Source organism: Chanodichthys erythropterus, chromosome 18 (genome assembly GCF_024489055.1).
Source record: "Chanodichthys erythropterus isolate Z2021 chromosome 18, ASM2448905v1, whole genome shotgun sequence".
In the NCBI taxonomy this organism is placed as follows: Eukaryota; Metazoa; Chordata; class Actinopteri; order Cypriniformes; family Xenocyprididae; genus Chanodichthys; species Chanodichthys erythropterus.
Window position 1 is genome coordinate 10,354,515 of NC_090238.1, and position 21,348 is coordinate 10,375,862.

General features: G+C 37.1%; 1 protein-coding gene across 1 annotated transcript; it reads left to right on the forward strand.

Moving 5' to 3' along the window:
- Positions 1 to 7,968: 7,968 nt before the first annotated feature.
- Positions 7,969 to 21,287, forward strand: add3b (adducin 3 (gamma) b). The gene is made up of 15 exons (XM_067367277.1): positions 7,969 to 8,072; positions 9,024 to 9,254; positions 11,956 to 12,091; positions 12,240 to 12,391; positions 13,314 to 13,394; positions 13,547 to 13,696; positions 14,723 to 14,866; positions 15,100 to 15,198; positions 15,925 to 16,095; positions 16,258 to 16,518; positions 16,928 to 17,044; positions 17,142 to 17,231; positions 18,125 to 18,242; positions 20,205 to 20,312; positions 20,477 to 21,287. The coding sequence occupies exons 2-15, from the start codon at positions 9,057 to 9,059 to the stop codon at positions 20,797 to 20,799; spliced, it is 2,148 nt and encodes a 715-aa protein (XP_067223378.1). The 5' UTR covers positions 7,969 to 8,072; positions 9,024 to 9,056; the 3' UTR covers positions 20,800 to 21,287.
- Positions 21,288 to 21,348: the final 61 nt, after the last annotated feature.

Here is a 21,348-nt window from a genome sequence, read left to right on the forward strand (position 1 = left end):
AACCCAAATATCAAAATTCTGTCATCATTTACTCACACTCATGTCATTCCAAACCTGTAAGACTTTAGTTCATCTTCAGAACACAAATGAAGATATTTTTAATAAAATCTGAGCCAGTTCTGTACTCTCCATTGACAGCTACACAACTACCAATTTGATGCTTCAAAAAGTTCATAAAACTAATGAATATGAATTGCACGGTTTAGTTCAAATTTCCAAAGAGACACGACTGCTATATATGATGAACAGATTGAATTTAGCCTTTTATTCACATATAAACATTGATCAGCGAACATAAAAATAAGCTCACCCGAACCTGCCTGATGCATGAGAACAAACATATGAGAATGAACCTCATTGGTTCTTGCAGAAGCTCAAGCGTGATGCGTAACACACGGGAATGAACTTCTGTGGTTCTCGCATGTCCAGCGAACATGCTTGAGCTTCTGTTTACTACAACTGATGTGTGCATTGATCAATGTTTATATGTGAATAAAAGCCTAAATTCAATCTGTTCATCATATAAAGTGATCTTGTCTCTTCAGAAAATTTGGACTAAACCACGCAATTCATATGGAATCGTTTTATGTACTCTTTACAGTGTTTCCCCTAGGTTTACAGCTTTGTGGGGCATTCTCCCCGGAAGAAATTTTTTTACATTTTAAAGATTAATTCATCTGGTGAATTTTGAGAGTTCAAAATAAAGAGCTCCAACACATGTTCAGTACCCAAATTGAACAAAGAAAAAGTCTGTGCATTGAGTTGTACCTGAATCCACTGTTAAAAATAAATTATCCAACGGCCCAATGATATTCTCTGATTTAGATATCTGAACCTGATTATCCCATTACAGTTATTCACATTGTCCACACAATGCTATTGGATAGAATAAGTGTTTATAGGTCCGGTCATCTGGCCATGAAGTTACTCTACCTGCAGACTTTGCGTCAAGCTCATCTCCTTTTTTTACATGACTGGATTTGTCAAGATTCAAGTAAGTAAATTTCCTTACATATTTTTTTTGGTGTTTATTACAATGTCTAGAACACTGATATATTTAGTTATTTTGGAAAACATTAATCAAATTTGATTTAGAGCTTGTTAAGTCCATGTTGTAATTCTACAACGTTGGGTCAGAGTGGTAGTCAAAATAGCCTGTGCTCCTACACATTACATAAGGACACTGCACTTCTCACATGGTCACAAATTGAAATTTAAACTGTTAGATTCATTGTAACTAAGTTCTAAATGTGCTTTTCTGTTAAATTTGTACTTAGTTTAGTTTAGACCATAATTAAACACAGGAATAAACTGTATGTGGGATTTAAAACTCCATCATCCAGAGCAGTGAAACTCCCTGTATCTTTGTAGTTTATTTGTTTTTTAACTTTTAAATGATCCTGAGATTTTTTTTTTTTTTTTGAGTGTTGGCCAAGTAGCAGTTTATAGCATTAGGAGCTCTGAATGATTTTGGGGGGATTCCTTTTGCATTCTTCAGGGACAGGTGTGAATGGTCTTGAACATGAACCTGTTAATGTTCTGGGGGTATGCATGTGTTCCTTTAGTATGATAAGTAGAGAGCATAATAGGCCAGCCAGACAGTATTGTTTGAATGTAGCAGTGGAATTTTGATTAGCATTTGCATTGAAATTATAATACTTTGATGGATAATATACTTAGATCTCTACCCTCTACACATGGTCTACCACCCTGTCTATTCTTTCAGTTTATCTACTACAATATAAGACCCATTATTATTATTCACTCATTAATTTTTTTTAACTTTTTCCATTTCAGAATGCCAAGATGTCATCGGAACACCCCCCACTGGATGTACGCAAAGACATGATTGCACATTTCCCAGTAAAGAAGAGAGGATGCTGTAGACACTGCAAATGGATACACAAATACATTGTGTAGCAAGTGCAATGTTCGCCTGTGCTTCTCAGATGAAAAGAACTTAGGGACAGTCTTAGGGTCTTACACAGACTTCATTCAAACCACAATGACAGTTATAGAAGAAAAAGTTTTATAAATAAAAATATTTTTCAATATTTTTATTAATAAATGCTTATTCATAAAAAATATGATTGTTGTGTGATTATTACTCATGATATATACTGTTATGGGGCTAAGTAAGCAATCAACCCTGCAAATTAATGCTTAAATGCTCTGTATATCTGTTCAGACAAAGTGAGCACAAATGCAGAAATTCTGCTCCCAGCTAGGCCCAACGTTGCAATATTAGAACATTTCCCTAAAAACTTACTAAAAAGTAAAAAATTTAAAAAATCTTTATTTTCTACATCAGAGGCCTCCTAAAACAATATCTGAGAGGTCAAAACATCTTTTGCTCTTTTTTTTCTATATTTGGGTTTTACAGGGTTAAAGTGTCAAATTTCTCGGTTTCTGAATGGACGGTTTGGCTTGATTGACAAACGATAACGTTCGAGCATGATTTATATACCATCGACCTGTCCTAAAACGTTAGCACACTTTGATCGATGGTTTGGAGATCGCGTGTTTCTCCGTTCGAGAGCGCATTTCCTGTTCACATCTGCGACAAAACAGCTGATTATTTACGAACGGAAGCTCACAGAAACGTGAAAATGGTCTAATTTGAAAGACAATATCCTAAGCTAAAAGATTATATAGTGTGACTGATTGAAGCAGCCCTTATCAAAAGTGCCCCCTGTCCCCCGTGCCAACGGCGCCCCTGGTGGCGGGACAAATTAGAATATGGCGGGCCGCCACATTAATGTATCACACTGGTGTATGTTAACGTTAGCTCAGTCAAGGTTAACATCAACAGGTGTAGACAGAAAATATGATTATCCTGACCTGAGCTAATTTACTGAATCAACCAACTCACATCTCATTTCTTTCATTTCATGAAGTCATCTGTTGCCGTTTCTGGTGTTTCATTTTAGTGCACACAACGTTCTTGGAAGCGAACGCGCGCATCGACACAGGCAGGCTCTCTGTGTTCTGCTCCTCCATGACGGCGTGCGGTTAAAAATCATAAATAAATTTGAAAGTGGGGGGGGGACACAAACTGGATTTTGAAAACATGTACCCCCTGTCCCCCTGACAGTCCCTATTGGAAATTACACCCTTGGACCGCCTTGCAAGTGTTTGTTTGTGTGTGAGTGTGCGCGCGTGCGCACTCATTGGGATAATTGTAAACTCGCAAACACTGACAGAAAAGACATGCCATCGTGGAAATAAGATAAATAACATATTACTCAAAGGCTATTTAGTTTGTTTAATAAAATAACAAATTGTAATCTGGCGCTATAAAGAAAATCAAATCAAATTTACTTGACCTTCAAGGGGGGCGGGACCATAGACATATAATAATATGTCTATGGGCGGGACGAGCCGTTAGGAGGGCGGGGCGCCCCCCTTATATAATGGTAGGGGAAACCCTGCTTTATAAACTTTCTGAAGCATCAAAGTTGTAATTGTGAAGCTGACAATGGAGGGACAGAAATCTCTCATATTTCATTAAAAAGATCTTCATGTGTTCCCAAGATGAACGAAAGTCTTACGGGTTTGGAACAATGAGGGTGAGTAATTAATGGCAGAATTTTTTGGGTGAACTAACCTTTTTAAGTGTGTTACAGACTGCTCATGTGCACAGAATCACACACATCACACACAAAAAGACATTTTGAAACACCACACAATGTCACCAATAAATAGAACCTCTAAAATGCCAGCAATCACTTTGCCTGCCAAAACAGCAAATAAAACACCACAGACTAAAATGCAAAGATTTGTAATGCTTGAGACTTGAATGATTTGACTGCTGCAAAAAAACTTTATAGTGTCATTTTTAGTTCAAACAGAGCTAATTACAGTCATGAGATGTCATGATGATATTAAAACCAGAAGAGATAATCTGAATTTCAGATGAAAAACAGAGCTGAATGGAGTCAACAGTTTGTTTGTGTGTGTGTGTGTGTGTGTGTGTGTGTGTGTGTGTGTGTGTGTGTGTGTGTGTGTGTGTGTGTGTGTGTGTGTGTGTGTGTGTGTGTGTGTGTGTGTGTGTGTGTGTGTGTGTGTGTGTGTGTGTGTGTGTGTGTGTGTGTGTGTATGTGAGTGAGTATGTCTCAAGAATAAACAGCCCAGCGGTTATGCAAGATCCTCGTGGGAAACTGTCCAGATGTGCCTAACTTAAGACATGAGACTTTTTACTCTCTTTTCAGTCTTTTCAACACACGCTTCGGTTATTTACTGTCCTGTGACATCTGTAAACTGAAAGAGAAACAGTCACGCTCCTCCAGAGCTATTTAACAAATATTAAACACTTAGTATATGGACCTGCATTTAAGAGTTCAGGACAGAGGTCATGAGTGTAATGGAGCACAACATAGTTAATGGAGCACAACATAGTTATGCCTAAATTGTATCACATATCAGGGGTTCTCAACCTTTACAGACCCAAAGACCATCACCCAGACACTCATCTAATCCATAGGGCCCAGAATAAAAAAGAAATGACATTAAAACTTAATTTATATGTTTTTATATGCATTTTCTCCACTGACCCCTTGGAGTATCTTCAGGGGACCCTTGACATTTATACAAGTACAAAATTCTAATTTAATATGGAGGAAATTCTCATGAGACATATCAACCAAACAAAAGCGCGTGTTTATGTGTGAGATAATGTGAAGAATAATGAATCATTGTTAGTCATTTGTTAACTCAGGTACTAAAGTAATTAGGGTAATTATCCACATTCAAACACAAAAAGCTGGCAGGATGGTCACAGAGTACTGGCGTGTGCAGGGTTAAATGATTTACTGAAAGAACAATGCATGGAGGGTGAAAAAGAACAGAACCAGTCATAAGAGATGTCAGATTCAGAAGGCTAAATTCAAGTCCACAGCAGTTATGACATAGATATGGTTTGTTTTGTGATATAAAGTATGCACTTGGGTGAAGCTGAAAGTGTAAAAAAGATAAATGTCATGAAAAAGAGACAACTACAATGTCACTTGTTTTCTTATTCTGTTCTTATCTTGAGATTAGCATGCTTGTTGAGAGTTTGGAGCTAAACCAACTAGTTCATTTTATTTATTTATTTATACAACAGTTCTGTCTGGTTCTCGAATCTGATTGGCTGATAGCCGGCGATATTTTAGTGATAACAGCACTCCTCCTACCTTTTCAGCGCGTGTATCACTCCGCTTGAAGTGACCGTCATGGCGGACGAGCAAATCCACCGTAATTTTTGAGAATACTACTTGTTGTACCACGAACTGTAGTTTTAATAGTTTTTTTTAGACGAGAATGTAGTTGTTTAGTTGTATAGTTGTCTTCAAATACATAAAACATTCAACTTTATAGACAAACTTTTATATAAATTTTTTTTTAAACAGATCTTTATTTACCTTTGCAATTGCAGATGAGATGACCAAACTGCGTGCGCACTTAATTCACAAGGATTTATGAGCTTTGACTGACAGTTTGAGGATCCAATGGAGTTACGAGGAAAAATACAAGATCGCTTTCCTCTGCGGACATTCAAACGGACTTTTATAATGGATATAATATTATGGAGATCGACTTGAAGAATGAATGTAATGCAATATATCAGACAGGTAACGTTAATACTCTCTCAGGCGATCTCTCTCTCTCTGTCTCATACTGTACAAAATTCAATGAGTTTCAATGAAGCGACTCAACGTTCCTTCGTTACTAGTTCAAGTGATGTTTTAGAATTAGTAACGGAGGCTTGGTCCAACTGTCAACTTGAGATTTGAATCCGTGGTGGAAGGGAGTAGTGCCTAGAAAGAGGGTTTGATTCGTCCGTAGGCAGGAGGCCGCAGGTAATCACAGCGTGCTGATATACAGCCATATTGCACGGCTACGAGTGTGATATTGCGTTTATATAACAGTTCGACGGCACGAGTGTGTAAATAAATAAGAACAACGGTGTGTCTTTAAAACCCTCTTATGTGAAGCACTTCTTCCTTCCGCCACGGATTCAGATCTCAAGTTGACAGTTGGACCAAGCCTCCATTACTAATTTTAAAACGTCACTTCAGAACTTGTAACGAAGGAACGTTTAAAATCTCAAGTTGACAGTTGGACCATGCCTCCGTTACTAACTCTAAAACATCACTTTAGAATTAGTAATGAAGGAACATTGAGTCGCTTCATTAAAACTCATTGAATTTTGTACAGTATTAGAGAGAGAGAGAGAGAGAGAGAGAGAGACTGACTATGCTATTACCCGTCTGATATACTGCATTACATTCATTCAGTCGATGTCCATAATATTATATCCATTGTAAAAGTCAGTTTGAATGTCCGTTGTGGGAAGCGATCTTGTATTTATCCCTTTTACAGCTCTGGGAGTTTTCGCTAAAACAACTTCCTTTGCAAAAGTTTCTTGTGACTCACTGACTCATTCACCTGTAAAGTGTTGCCGCCATCTAATCACGTATTAATGTAACTTTCACTCAATCCATATTACACACTAATGGACATATTTATATAAAATAATATTTATTGAACAAACACAATTGTACAGTTCAGTCAAACGTAAAGCACTACTGTGCCTGTGACGGTTGTCAAGTGTGCCGTGGATAATTAACGTTACCAAATGCCAAAAAAAAAAAAAAAAAAACAATAAATAAATGCTACTCCATGTATCTCTATATTTCCTATTTTTTGGGTTTTATTAAAAACAAAAAAACAATGATATAGGTCACCCTTTACGCTTGTATGTGGGTTTTACAAATATTTAACGAATGAAAAGGATTTTAAAGAGCGTGTGCGAAAACCTTGTAACTCCATTTGATCCTCAAACTGTCAGTCAAACCTCATAAATCCACCTCACCTCGTGAATGAAGTGCGCACTCAGTTTGGAGATCTTGTCTATGCAATGCAAAGTTAAATAAAGATCTAACGTTTAAAAAAAAATTGTAAAGCGTTTTCTTTACTCAAAAAACACTGTCTATAAAAGGTATGTATTTAAAGGGAGCAAGAAGAGGAAGCGGAGAAGAGTCTTCGTCTGATATATCCCATCTTGTTGTAGCAAACATTATACACTTATACACTATGTACTTGTGCACTATGCACTCATCCATGTAGTGCATGAATTGTATATGGTTATTTTTCATTTAACAATGGAGTCCGATCCTCCCTTCCCCTCCGCTATGTAATTAAAGCTGCAACAGTTGAGTACACGAAGTGTCCAGCATTCCACACTTTGTTTTTTCTGTTAATTTAGTGCATCATCCGGGTATTTAAAGTGCACTTTTTCTTTTTGGAATTTTCAGTGTGAACGCACTACTGCACTATTTGTACTTAAAAACGTCATAGAATAGTGCACAAGTAAGCAAATTGGGATGCACCTAAAGACTAAAGGGACTTTGGTTGTATATTTGGTTGTATATATATATATATATATATATAAGTCAAATAAAACCAGATAAACCTGTGTAGATCATTCAGTTGGATGATGTCAACATTTATTAAAAGCTTTAGCATTATTTTTACTCACACTCAAACAGGCCAAGGTCAGTTTAAATGTGCAACATATAAAACAGGCTTGTTATGGGCAATATGAAATATATGCCTTTTACACATGTTCGTTATTTATAGATGTTTAAAACTGCTATAGAGTGGCCAAACATCCCAGCATCAGCAGTGTTTGTATTAATGTGTGTTTGATGTCTAACATCTGGCTCGTATCTTCACGTTTGTATACTCTATGTGCATTTAAAAGATAAGGCTCGGGGAGGTCGTGGTGGCCCTGCCAAGGCGCGAGCATTAGTGGGCGGACAGGACTAGTCACGTGATCCTCTCACCAAGTTCCCACGCAAAACACTCCTCATACATCCACGCGCGCTCGCGTTTTCGGTGCGCGCTCACGGCCCTGATCGCAACAGAGTCCTACGGTTCTAGAGAGAAGAAACTGAGACTTGAGGGGAAAATAGACTTGGATGCATCAGATGTGTTGTTGTTAGTTATCCTGGTTGAAGCTGATTTATGGGAGTTAGTATGTTTCCTGCTGCAGCTCTTGGAATAAACTTAAGCTGAGACCGAGAAAAGTGAGTATATGCTCCTTTGTACTATTAATAGACTTGTTTAGATTTGGAAAGGCTAAATTTTTGATAAAGTGAGTCTGCACATCGGCAATTTAGTAATCTTAAAATACAACATGAGTGTTCGATCTTAAAGAATTCTTACCTTTAAGTTAGTGTCAGTTAAATTTCATGTTTAGTTATATAACACAGCAGCTACACACAATGTTAGTGCATCAAACCCTGGTGAACTGCCTACCAAGGCAGCATTTCGGAGCATTACATTCGTGCGCAGTTATTTTGCATTCTGATTCGGAACGCGCATATAATGCCCGAAAATTATTCGTGCGCCCCTGATGCCCCAAAAAATCTGTGTGAGAAAAAAATGCTGCACGCATCAATGATGCCATTAAGTGCTGTCTAGGTAGGCAGCTCACTAAGTTTTGAGACAAATTGCTTTAACGTGCGCACTCTGCGCAGGCTGCGCGTCAATGATGGTAGAGATTCAGGAGCGATTTTTTTTTTTTTTTTTTTTGAAAAATACTTTTTCTCGACTTAGATGGGATGGTTCAATTCGTTTTTTTATGCTTACGTCATAAATATTAATGCCCAAAACAATTGTATATATATACATTTAATGAAATTAAAACAAAATACATTCAAATGCAAAAAAAAAACTTGTGTTGGGGGTGCTGGGGTGATTTCAGGCTATCAGGGTGGGGAGGGGCATTAAAGGTGTGAATTGTTCTCTGTGGGGTGCGTGCAGATATGCATGACTTGTATAGGATGTCAGCTGGAGAGCAGACATACAGGTGTTGTGTGAGTGCATGTTTATTTCCATGTGTGTGTTTAGACAATTAATTTGTAATTCAAAGCACCCTGACATTTTTGTATTTAAGCAGCAATTGTGAACAAAACTTCAAGTTGATCAGTAAAAAAAATTTGCCTACCCATATTTTTCTGTCTCTCTCTTTGAAGCAGAAGGTTGTGTGTTGTGGTAAACGTGTTGAGATGAGTGCGGGCGATGAAGAGGGCGGTTTACACATCCGTCCCCCATCCAGTCTAAATGTGAAGAAGGTGTACAGCGAGAAAGCAGAAGAACTCCAGTCCCCAGAGGCTCTGAGGAGCAGCGCTATGTCACCTGACCTGAGGCAGGACTTCAACATGATGGAGCAGAGGAAGAGAGTCACACAGATTCTGCAGAGTCCAGTAAGACGTCACTCCCACACACACTCACACCAAAGTGCGAATTCGCATGCTCTCTCTCTCTCTCTCTCTCTCTCTCTCTCTCTCTCTCTCTCTCTCTCTCTCTCACTCTCCCTTCCTGTGCTTTTTAAAAGGAGCCCACGCTTGTGTTTGATTGCATAACAACCAACAAGTGCAGACCCGTTACCATTAGTAACCATGCACAGATCACCAGAAATGCTGGGGATGAGTGAATTAAATAAAGAACCTGAAGTGATTTCTGTGTATCATGTTTTTGCTGTACTTTCAGGGCAGTAACTCTAGACGCACGTTTCTGATGTCTTAGATGAAGCTCAGTCTCTTATGTGATTAAAGCTTTATCTTTTTTTCACTTAATATGCAAAAATTGGAACAGTATAATCAACAACACTACATGACATTCATGCCCTAAATACACAGCAAAATCTTAATGTAAAGTATGTCCATGATTTTTTTTTTTAAATCAGCATTTTAAGTTTAAAGGTATGTATAAGGTTCATGTGGCAAATTAATTTGTTATTAAATTAAAAAGTACAGATATTCCATGCAGTCTCTCAATTAATATGAGGCCATAAAAGCTGCATGCATGCTAATTATAAAAAGCATAAAATGCTGTTTTAAATAGTATTTAATAAAGTATAGCATGTCTCACTGCAGGGTATGTCAACTTCCCACAACTATTTTACAGTAAAAGCACTTATGACTGGACCTTCTGTTTACTGAACCTTCTCTGAAAGCCTGTTTTGTTGTCAGTGATAATTCTTTACCATGAAATAATAAGCTATGAACAAATCAGAAATGTCCTATTTCCACACTTAAGCCACGCTTAAAAATAAATCAACTTTATTGGATACACATTACCATACAAAGGTTTGGGCTTAGTAAGATTTTTCTTAAATGCCCACCCAAGCTGCATTTATTTAATCAAAATACGGTAAAAACTGTAATAGTGTGAAATATTATTGCAATTTAAAATAACCTCTTAATATATCTTACAATGTAATTTATTCCTGATGCAAAAGCTGAATTTTCAACATCATTACTCCAGTCTTCAGTGTCACATGATCCTCCAGAAATCATTGAAATCATGTTGATTTGGTGCTCAAGATACATTTATTATTATTATTATCAATGTTGATTGTGATTGCTCAAAAATCTTTTTGACCCCAAACTAAACAAAATAAAAAAGCACAATATTGATTAGATCTGCAAGCAATGTATGCTAAACCTTTTCTTAAGAGTTCTGTCATGAAACTCTAGATGGCACAGACTGATCCTTAAAGTCCCCCCTTGTAGTTAATAATTGTATGGCTTAAAACTCATCTTTGGTGACCAAAATGACATATTTAAGTGAAATATTTCCAGTGAAAAAAAAATTATTTATGCCTTAAAATAGCTTGAAAGTAACATAACCCTTGCCTCATTTAATATACATGGATCAATGAATATGCAAATTAGCTCAGCCTCCACTTTCTCATGCCAGCTCAGACATTCTCTCCTACTCAGGTAAATGCTGCACAATGGTATCGCTCTTTACAGTATTTGTCACATAACAGTAATTAATATGATTAGCCTTTTCCTTTCTCTGTTAATGATATGCTAAAGCCCTCCGGCAAGTTGACTTGATTGGTTACAAGGTAGTTTGTGACGTCACAGACACCAGCAATTTCAAACTGCGGGTTTGAGACTGTCTTTTTTTCACTGCAGTTTTAAAGAGAAAATACTCAACAATGGTGTTGACATGTGAATTTGAACATTGTCTTAAAGCATATTAAAAACACCACATAGACATATAAACAACATTAAAAACTGGACACATCTGATTGGTTTCTGCTGTATCAGTACACAGTGAGCTCGCTGCTCAACCTTCAAATAATTGGTCAGCATTGCTGTAGCAGTTGCAGTATGCTACACCTTCCCCAGCTCCACCTAGATCTGCTATGAGTAATTAATGTATTCTATTTTGTACAGCAGCAGCATGTCTTTCTTGCTCACAGCAGCTTGTTGTGTATGTATTGGCAGTAGCAAATCCTGTACTTGCTCTGCAGTGGCAGCAGCAATAACAGCAGCAGTAGCAGCAGTGTAGTAGATCTATTCCTCCTAGATCAAACATATAAACATTGTCATATCCATTATGATGCCAAACACTCCGAGAGTTGTCATGACAGAACTGGACAGTATATCAATGATTTTACAAAATGTGTTGCTTGAAAAACAAGAATTACTTTAAAATAAATGCCACTTAGTTTGATATTTTATCTAATGCAATGACATTATTACATGTGGCTTAAATGTCCAAATATTATTTTGTAATTACATTTTAGTTCAAAGTTTGTGTGCGTGTGTGTGCATGTGCGTGTGCGTGCGTTTTTGTGACATATCAGGACACAAATTTGTATGATGACATGGGTATGACATGGGTATTACAAGGAGAGGGTGACTTATGAAGACATTACCCCATGTCCCCATTTTTCAAAAGGCTTATAAATCATACAGAATTATTATAATTTTTTTTTTTTTTTTTGAGAAAGCAAAAATGTGCACAGTTTTCTTTGATGGGTAGGTTTAGGGGTAGGGGTAGTGTAGGGGGATAGAAAATACGGTTTGTACAGTATAAAAACCATTACGCCTATTGAAAGTCCCCACAATTCACAAAAACAAACTTGTGTGCGTTTGTGTGTTGCAGGACTTTAAGGAGGAGTTGGAGAGTTTGGTAAAGGAGCAGTGCTCTAAAGGCAGTAACTCCAGTGGTTTACTCGGTCACATTGCACACCTCATCATCAACAACACACTTAACAACACTGGAGTGTACAGTCCCAGCAGTGAGTGTAAACGCATACACATTTTATACATTATACATTCCCGTTGAAGATTATTTGTTGTCATGGTCAACAGATGGTAGGCATATAATTCTGAAAGGTAAAGACAGATATTTATTTTTGTTGTGTTGCTGTGTCTTTGTGTTTACAGGTGCAGGGTCAATCAGTCCGGTGAATGATCTGTGTGGTGTAGAGTGGTTTAATTGTTCTAAAGCTGAGAGGCAGGGCCGCTGTAAACTCGCCTGCTTGTACCGCTTACTGGACCTGTATGGACATACCCATTTCCCAAATACGTATATAACTGTAAGTACTCACACAGCACACAAACTGTTTTTCAAATCTGATCTAGGACTGACTATGCTCACTGTCATTTAGCATGCAATAAATTTGGATGCTTTTGTTCAGACAACATTGGTTGTCATAGTAATGGCTTAAGTGTCAGAACAATGCAGAGATACAAGAGAATAGCTTCCATTGTGGAAAAAAAATAGAAAACTGTTTATTCTACTTCTGCTTTATCATGACATGTCACCATGTTGCTAAAGTCATTGAACAACAAAAGCATCAGAAGCATCAGATGGATTAGTGTGCTTTCCACATTCGTGCATATGCAGTGTCTCATAATTGCGAGTCCAAATGAGTGAATTGAGATTTAGTCACTAGTGCACTTTAATTTTGCATCCTGAATTTTCGTTTTTCCTTTTTTTTTTTTTTTTTTGCTGTTTAGACTATAAGCAATAAACAGATCTGAGTCAGATATGTCTGAACATAGTCCAGTTATTCTGGCCAAATACCGCCCACTGAAAAAGAAAGAGGCCACCTGCCCGGCTTTTTTCCATGCTGTTTAATTGTGGATTTATCTGAAATAGATTATACCACAATACTAGACCAGCTTTAAAAAATTAATTCAAAAGTGGTGTGGAAGGTTTTGCGAATAGAAAAAATAGTGACTATGTGCAGAGCCCTTTTATTTATCCAAAAGAAATATATACTATTATTTATCCAGTTGCACAAAAGCAGCCAATCAAATTAGAATTGGTGATTTCCAATGCATCTGAAGTTGTCTTTTTCTCTGTCTAGTTTTAAGGCTTTGGACCATTTTGAGCATAAATGCATTTGATACCAAAATTTATTATAATATACTCTCTCTCTCTCTCTCAATCTCTCTCTCTCTCTCTCTCTCTTTCACTCTCTTTTACTATTTCTCTGTCATTTCCTTCTTCAGCTGCGTATTAACAAAGAGCAAGATCATATTCTTATTCTTCCTAAAGGACTGTCATTTTCCGAGGCCACAGCAGCTAGTCTGGTACATACACCCCCACACATTCTGAACATGAATTATAAAGTGGGCAACCATTAACATTAGCAATTGAATATGAATACACTATTATATATAATATATGGAAGAAGCCGATAAATAATATTCATCTTTTTATTGTACTCGTGTGTTGTTCACAGGTGAAGGTCAATCTGATTGGTGAGATGGTTGATCAAGGAGCAACTTCACTACCTGTGGATGTTTTGGGATTCAAACCACATTCTGCAGTGTATTCTGCCCGACCAGATGCCAAATGTGTTATACATACATACACACCAAATACAGCTGCAGTGAGTGTATACACACACACTTGTATTTCTGGTCTCATAGAGTAGCATGTGTTTGAATGCAAGTCAATGAAACAAAAAGTGGGGTGTGACCACCCCTTTAACTCTGTCTCGGCCATTGACAAAAAATGTTGTAATTTATTTGACAACGCTTCCCCGCCATTGACGGAATTTTATGGCTTTCCTGGTTTTTCCTGTTTTACAGTAGGGAGCGCTATTACACATCTTCTGAAAGAGTAGAGAATCTCCAGATCAAAACAGGGAGCAGAAACGAGCAATTGAAGCACTGCTTATTCACGTTGTAGTCTTTGAAAACAATGCGATTTTCTCAGCTTTTTTTTTTTAAATTGCTTTTTTTTTTATTAAACTTACCCACATTCAAGTGTTGATAAAAAAAGAATGCATGAAGCTAGAATAAAACTGTTTGTTTGTTTGTTTGTTTGTTTGTTTGTTTGTTTGTTTGTTTGTTTGTTTGTTTGTTTGTTTGTTTGTTTGATATATATTGCATGTTCAGATATTCATACAACAAAATATTCTGGGGGCCATGAAAGTTTTGTGAAAATTATTAAAAATGCCGCCTAGTTAATCAACTACTATTCTTTTTTTTATTCCATAAATTTATGTTCTTCATTAAAAAACAATAGTTTCATTTTCCTTCATTTAATCAGCTTAAAAACTAATTGAGATGGAAAATTCTCTTTTTACAAGTGTGACTGGGCCAAGAAGGCAGCAACAATTAACATAAAAACCTAAATTTATTAAGGGAAGAAGAAATATAATTGCAGTTTAATCTTGATTATGTTTTTTAGCATTTTTATTAAGCAAGATTGTTTTATATATATTAATAATTATTATTATTGTTATTATATTAATGCAAATCTTCATTGATCTTCAGATAATCTCTTCATTGATCCTGTCTTTCCCTTATAAATTTGCTGAGGCCCCCTAGTGGGCTCTGGCCCCTTGGTTAAGAACCACCGGCAGATATGCAGTATTCACAGTTACATGTCCTTTTTGTATGTCCTGTAGGTCTCTTCTATGAAATGTGGCATCTTACCCATATCCCATGAAGCTTTGCTGCTGGGAGAGGTGTCTTATTTTAGCTACCATGGTGATTTAGCTGACGAGCAGGAGAGGATGGAACTTCAGAAATCTCTGGGTCCTACTGCCAAGGTGACAGTCTGTGAATTCTGCAACTCGTTGGCATGACAACCATTAGTAGTTCACTATAGTACATCATTGCAAAGCTTAAGCAGGTTCTAACAATTGGCTTTTTTGTTAATATTTGTTCATTTTTTTATATAGTTCAATTTATAGCCTTTATAATATTTATTATATTATTTTGTGCATTACTGGTATGCGTTACGGTGGATTTGCAATAATGATGTAATTCTGCTTGTTTTTAGGTTTTGGTCCTGAGGAATCAGGGTTTTCTGGCATTTGGAGAGACGACAGAAGAAGCTTTTCACTATCTGTATCACACACACCAAGCCTGTGAGATACAGGTAAACACACACACACACACACACACACACACACACACACACACACACACACACACACACACACACACACACACACACACACACACACACACACACACACACACACACACACACACACACACACACACAAGAAGTGAATACTAATTGGAAAAGGAATATACACTGGATCACAGTACACAGAAACTGGAATGGATTGACAAATCAAGCTGCCAATCCTTTTTTTTTTATTTTTTTTTATCGAAGGCCCAGATCATTCCTGCCCAATTCTATCTATCAGTACCTAAATGTCAGTAGACTTAGGCTATGTCTGAAATCTCATACTCTGAATAGGTACTTATTTTGAATGATTAATTCAAAAAGTATGTTCTATATAGTATTAATGTAATTTGGTCGTACTATATTGACCATGTTGTCATCACATGACCTACCAGCATCAGTTGCGTCGCATCAGTGCCATTCCATCACTTCACAAATCCTCGCCAATGTCCTCATGGGATAGTAAAGTGTCCATCATATGCACACTTCTCAGAATCTCACTGGAAGTAGTAGGTCATCCGGGTACTACTCTTTTATGAGTACTATCTATATATTGGGACATACTTTGTTTGTCACATACTGTTTTCGCCTGCTACTGTAGGGAAGTATGCGATTTTAGATGCAGGCTAATAGAGTGGTTAGACTTTCATTCAGCATTATCTCTGTCTTTCTGCCTTTGTTTCTCTTCAGGTTAGCGCTCTGTTATGTGCAGGTGGCGTTGACAACCTTCATGTGTTAGACAGAGCAAGTCTGAAACCAGCTCCTACGAAAAATCCCAGTGGACAAATGCCAGATGGACAGATCAGATGGAGGGTTGGAGAGGCAGAATTTGAGTCACTTATGAGGATGTTAGATAACTTAGTGAGTGGCCTCTGAGCAAATCTATACCAGATGTGTTAGCAACATTTAAATATTGTCTTTTTGATGGCATGGAGCATGTATTATTAAATATTTATTTAACAGTAAAACAAAAACAGTACAAACAAAAAGTGCCTACTAACATGCCTCCTCCTGCATTTCCAGGGTTACAGAACCGGTTACACTTACCGCCATCCCATAGTTAAAGAGAAACCTCGACACCATAACAATGTGGAGATCCCAGCAACCATCACAGGGGTGGCAATAGAGGAAAAAGACGTCTTGCCACAGAGTCCTTTGCACTTCCTGGCACAGAAGCGGGACAGAGAGAGGATACGCTGGCTGAATTCTCCCAACAGCTACTTAAAGGTTAATGTACCTGAGGAGTCCATCAACGGGACCTGCAGCCCCCGGACCAAAACTACGGTATCTTTGAATAGTATGCTAATTTGCAAACATGTTGTTTTGAAAGTTATATGTTTTGAAAATTATGTGATCTAATACCTTTTATATAGTAAATTTATTTATAAAGACTGTAATCTATCCCTCGCTGCCTTGATTTCATCCACATAAATTCAATATGGGTGTCTGGTCTGACTAAGGTCTATTGTAAGATCAATTTTAAAGTAAGAAATAAATTACATGATATACATAATTACAAAACAAATAGTGACAAAGTTGTAGTTGTAGTTTTATGCTGAGGGAAAATGATCTTCCATATAAAAATGTATATAATATACAAAATAAATATATAAAAAATATAAAAGAATTGGCTGCATTTTTTTGTTTAATATTCACTATTTTCTTAAATTCATTATTTTCTTTACCCTTTTAGTGGTTGAAGTCAGAAGAGTCAGGCAGCTGCAAGGACACTCCAATTAGGATTGAGGATCCCAACCAGTTTGTCCCACTTAATACTAACCCCAGTGAAGTACTGGAGAAAAGAAATAAGGTGTGTGTGAGTGAGAAAGAAAATACAGACTGAACAGACTGTGTCCACAGATTGCGTTGACTTACACTAAAGCACTGCTTTGTTTGTGGTGGTTTAGATTCGAGAGCAGAACAGAGCAGATCTGATGACAGCTGGACCAAAGTCTCAGCTGCTGGCAGACATTGTTATTGACAAGCCTCCTGGACAAGTGCGTAACTACACAGATAAATCCAGCACAAACAAAACTACTAAATAAACAACCTTTAAAAGTGCACTAAATAACTTTTTCTTCTGTAATAGTACTTTTGACAGGTATGTTTAAAATTATACTCAAGATGTGACAGCATCCACCTAGAAAAAGCTGTTGTTCTTTACACAGGGCTGAATGTTTAAATCACATTGAGAAGCTAAATTTTAGTCACTCTTTTGTTTCCTCAGAGTAAAAAATGTAATTGCAACTTTATAACTCAAAGTTTCACTTTAATTCCTTCCAGTATACCAACAATCTTTATTTTTTCTTCCTTATTTAATGTTTTTGATTCCTTCCTTCCATACCAACAATCTTTCTTTCCTGATACCAAAAATCTTCTTTCTCTTTCTTTCTTTCTTTCTTTCTTTCTTTTTCTTTCTTTCTTTCTTTCTTTCTTTCTTTCTTAATTTCTTTCAGTACCAGTTTTTCTTCCAGCATAACAACAATCCATTCTTCCTTATTTCCTTCCTTCCATACCAACAATTTCTCTTTCTTTCTTTCTTTCTTTCTTTCTTTCTTTCTTTCTTTCTTTCTTTCTTTCTTTCTTTCTTTCTTTCTTTCTTTCTTTCTTTCTTCCAGTACCAGTTTTTCTTCCAGCATAACAACAATCCATTCTTCCTTATTTCCTTGCTTCCATACCAAAAATTTCTTTTTCTTTCTTTCTTTCTTTCTTTCTTTCTTTCTTTCTTTCTTTCTTTCTTTCTTTCTTTCTTTCTTTCTTTCTTTTCTGAGGTGGAAACAGGATTCCATAGATAGATGTCTGTATAAAGTCCAAAACCACAAAAATTAAACAAAACTTACATAACAAACACACAATTGTCAGTCAATCCATTTGCCATTATTATTTTCAGGAATTCATCTATGAGGATGAGGAGCAGACAGCTGCGCTACCGCCCAACCCTTTTAACCAGTCAGAGGCAGAGCTACAGGAATACACACAAACTGTGGAGAATAAAAGCAGCCAATCAGGTACAAGCTCACGCTTCATAAAAGGACATAGAATGGCTCTACTATTCAAAAGTTTGTGGTCAGTAAGTGTTTTGAAAGAAATTAATAAAAAAAAAAAAAAAACTTAAATAACTCAAAACTAGTATGGACGCATTAAAGGTGGGATCAGTAGATTTTGAAAAACACTGTTTGGATATTGTTGATATTTGAATTCAACTCAAACAAACCCACCCCTCTCCTTATTGTTCTGCCTCCAAAAACCACACTCCAATCCTCACCACCCTGCTCCGAGTCAGTCTCAAAGCCTCAAAGCCCGTTCGTCCGAGTGCACTAACAATGACGCTAAACAACACATTCTATAGCAGTCCTCAGTGTGCAGTAGTTTAACTGCAAAACTCCCACAATCTGGCCAGTGGCCACACACGCAATGCGAGTGGATGTTGATGAACAAACGAAAAATGAATGTATACACAAGAGTAAATACAAAGTGTTCGTAGTTAGTCACCAACAGCACAGCAGCTCCAGACAATCAAAACCCAGTGTTACTCACATGAGAAGTGGAATCAAAGTTTTCAGGCCTTCCCACTTAAATCTCTCCAGCGCTGGAAAGCTTTTCTAATAAAAATGCGATCCTAGAGTGCTTGCCCAGTCATAAACCTTCATTCCAATGATATTCTTTTGAGCTTTTGTATTGTGTCCCATCTCCCATCTCTTGTTCTGCAGTTTTTTTTTCTTATAATTTTCAATTTTTCCTCTTACTTGTTCTCTCTCCTCGACCATCATACGCCCCTAATGCTGATTGGTTATGGTCTCCAGTTCGCACCGGCCACTCCAAACGAGACACGAACCCGGGCACGAACTGAGGTTTACACGCACAGCTTTTCCCGGCCTACGTCTGTTACACTCACCCCCCTAAACCTAACTCCCATCGGGGAGACGGCACCAATGTAGCCCCTCCAGTTTGCACCGCCCTCTCCAAGCGGGACGCAAACCTGGGCCTGTCCACATGGGAGGTGGGTAGTCTAACAAGGAGGCTAAAGATGGCAGTTTTGATCTTAGTGTGCATATGCTTAAATCCATGCCAACTCTCATATTTATAAAAATTACGTGGAAAAGTGCTTTGAGCCATGTCAGGGTCTGAGCAGACATACACACTTTTCATTGTCAGATTACTGCAGGTTTTTGGAAATCTAAGCTATTCTTGCAGATCGCTAAGGATTTGGATGATGACTGTTGATCTTTTATATTTAAATGACATTAATTAGGTGTCATTTAAAACGGCGGAGAACTGAAACCATTCAGCTGTGCACAAGTTTAGGATCTTTTGCGAATTATAGATTTCACATCTGAAAGAGAGGCGTATGCTCATTTTCTGTGTACGTTCATTCTATGAATCACACATACGCACATCTGAGAAATGATCGTAAGATCAAATTTAGGACGGTTTCTGCGCAACATTTTATAAATGAGGCCCCAGTGGAAAGAGGTTTACACGCACAGCTTTTACCGGCCTACGTCCGTTACAGTTAGACATTTGTTGTTGGTGTCGGCCCGACTAACTTCCAAACGGTGTTTTTGAAATTCCATCTTTAAATGGATCAAAAGTGACAGTAAAGACATCTATAGTTACAAAAGATTTATATTTCAAAGAAATGCTGTTCTTTTAAACTTTCTATTCATTAAAGATCCCTGAAAAAATTAATATTATTATTATTATATAAAATATTAAATATACTGTATATTAAAATAGAAAACATTTATTTTAAATTGTATTATTTCACAATATTACTGTGTGTACTGTATTTGTGATCAAATACATGCAGTCCTGGTGAGCATAAGAGACTTCTGTCAAAAACATTAAAAACATTAAACATACATCCATTATACACTTTCTATCTCTGTTTAGCAAGATTGTAAGGCTTTGCTACCTCCAAAACCCCAGTTTAAACCTTGTTTTTTTAAAATGTGTTTTCTGGACATAAGCTCTTCAGTCAGAGGCCGATGAGGAGTTCACGGATGGAGAAATGACCACATATGATGGCTCAACCGTGTCCCTGTCAATCTCACCTCTCATGAGCCCTGAAAGAGGAGGTAAATATTATTTTATAATCTATCTCATGTAGTCTCATATAAACTGTTGGCTGGGATTGAATGAACATATTATCACACTGGTATTTGATAACCAAATTAGTTGTTGTTTTATGGTTTCCAGCTGGATGACCTTGTGCTGAAAAGTCTCTTCCTTTAATTTTCAGACTGTCTCTCAGCTCTGTTGCAGAGCAGTGATGGCGATGACCTGACACAGGATGATGACCTCACTCTACAGGTCACAGAGCTCAGCATCACTAAAGAGATGCAGGTCTCCATAACTACCACTGTCGCTAACAACATTTCAGTCACCAGCTCTTCTGATAGCCAGCCGAAGTCACCAAAAAAGAAGAAAAAGAAATTTCGTACTCCTTCCTTCCTGCGAATGTCGAAAAAGAAAGAGAGAAGAGAAAAGGAGAAAGGAAAAGACAAAGAGAAGGAGCAAGAAGAAAAGGAGATAGAGGAAGAAAAGGAATGCAAAAAGGACTGAGTAAACACTTCTGTTAGACATGACTATGCTGGGGCTTGTGGTAATGTAGTTTCAGGAGGGCCTATGTTAAACATGACGAGCAGGGATATGGATATTAACATTAAAGCAATGAATTGTATGTATTGTTATTAAACACAGAATGTTTCATTTTAACACTTTTCTTAAAGCCATATCAATACCTAGAGAAAAAAAGTCTAAATAGCCTAAGAATATCCACTTACACTTTAATAAACTGTACATAAATGCACACTTATAGAAATTCTAGTCCTGATTTGCAACTTTAAACACTGAATTTTGAGAAATATCAGAAACATGTTGATGGCTCTGCATTGTGTTTGTAGATAAATTGATGTTTTGTTCTGATTTAATCAGGGGACAGTGAATTTTACGAAAGACTGTGCAACTGAATTCCTGCATATTAGGAATATTAAAGAAATGGGAAGCTGCCCATTCAGCGTGATATGAAGCTTTTTTGATTTGCTCGGTTTATAAATGGAGATGTGGTTGACAGATTGTTTTACTTCTAGTTTTATTGACTGATTTACTAAT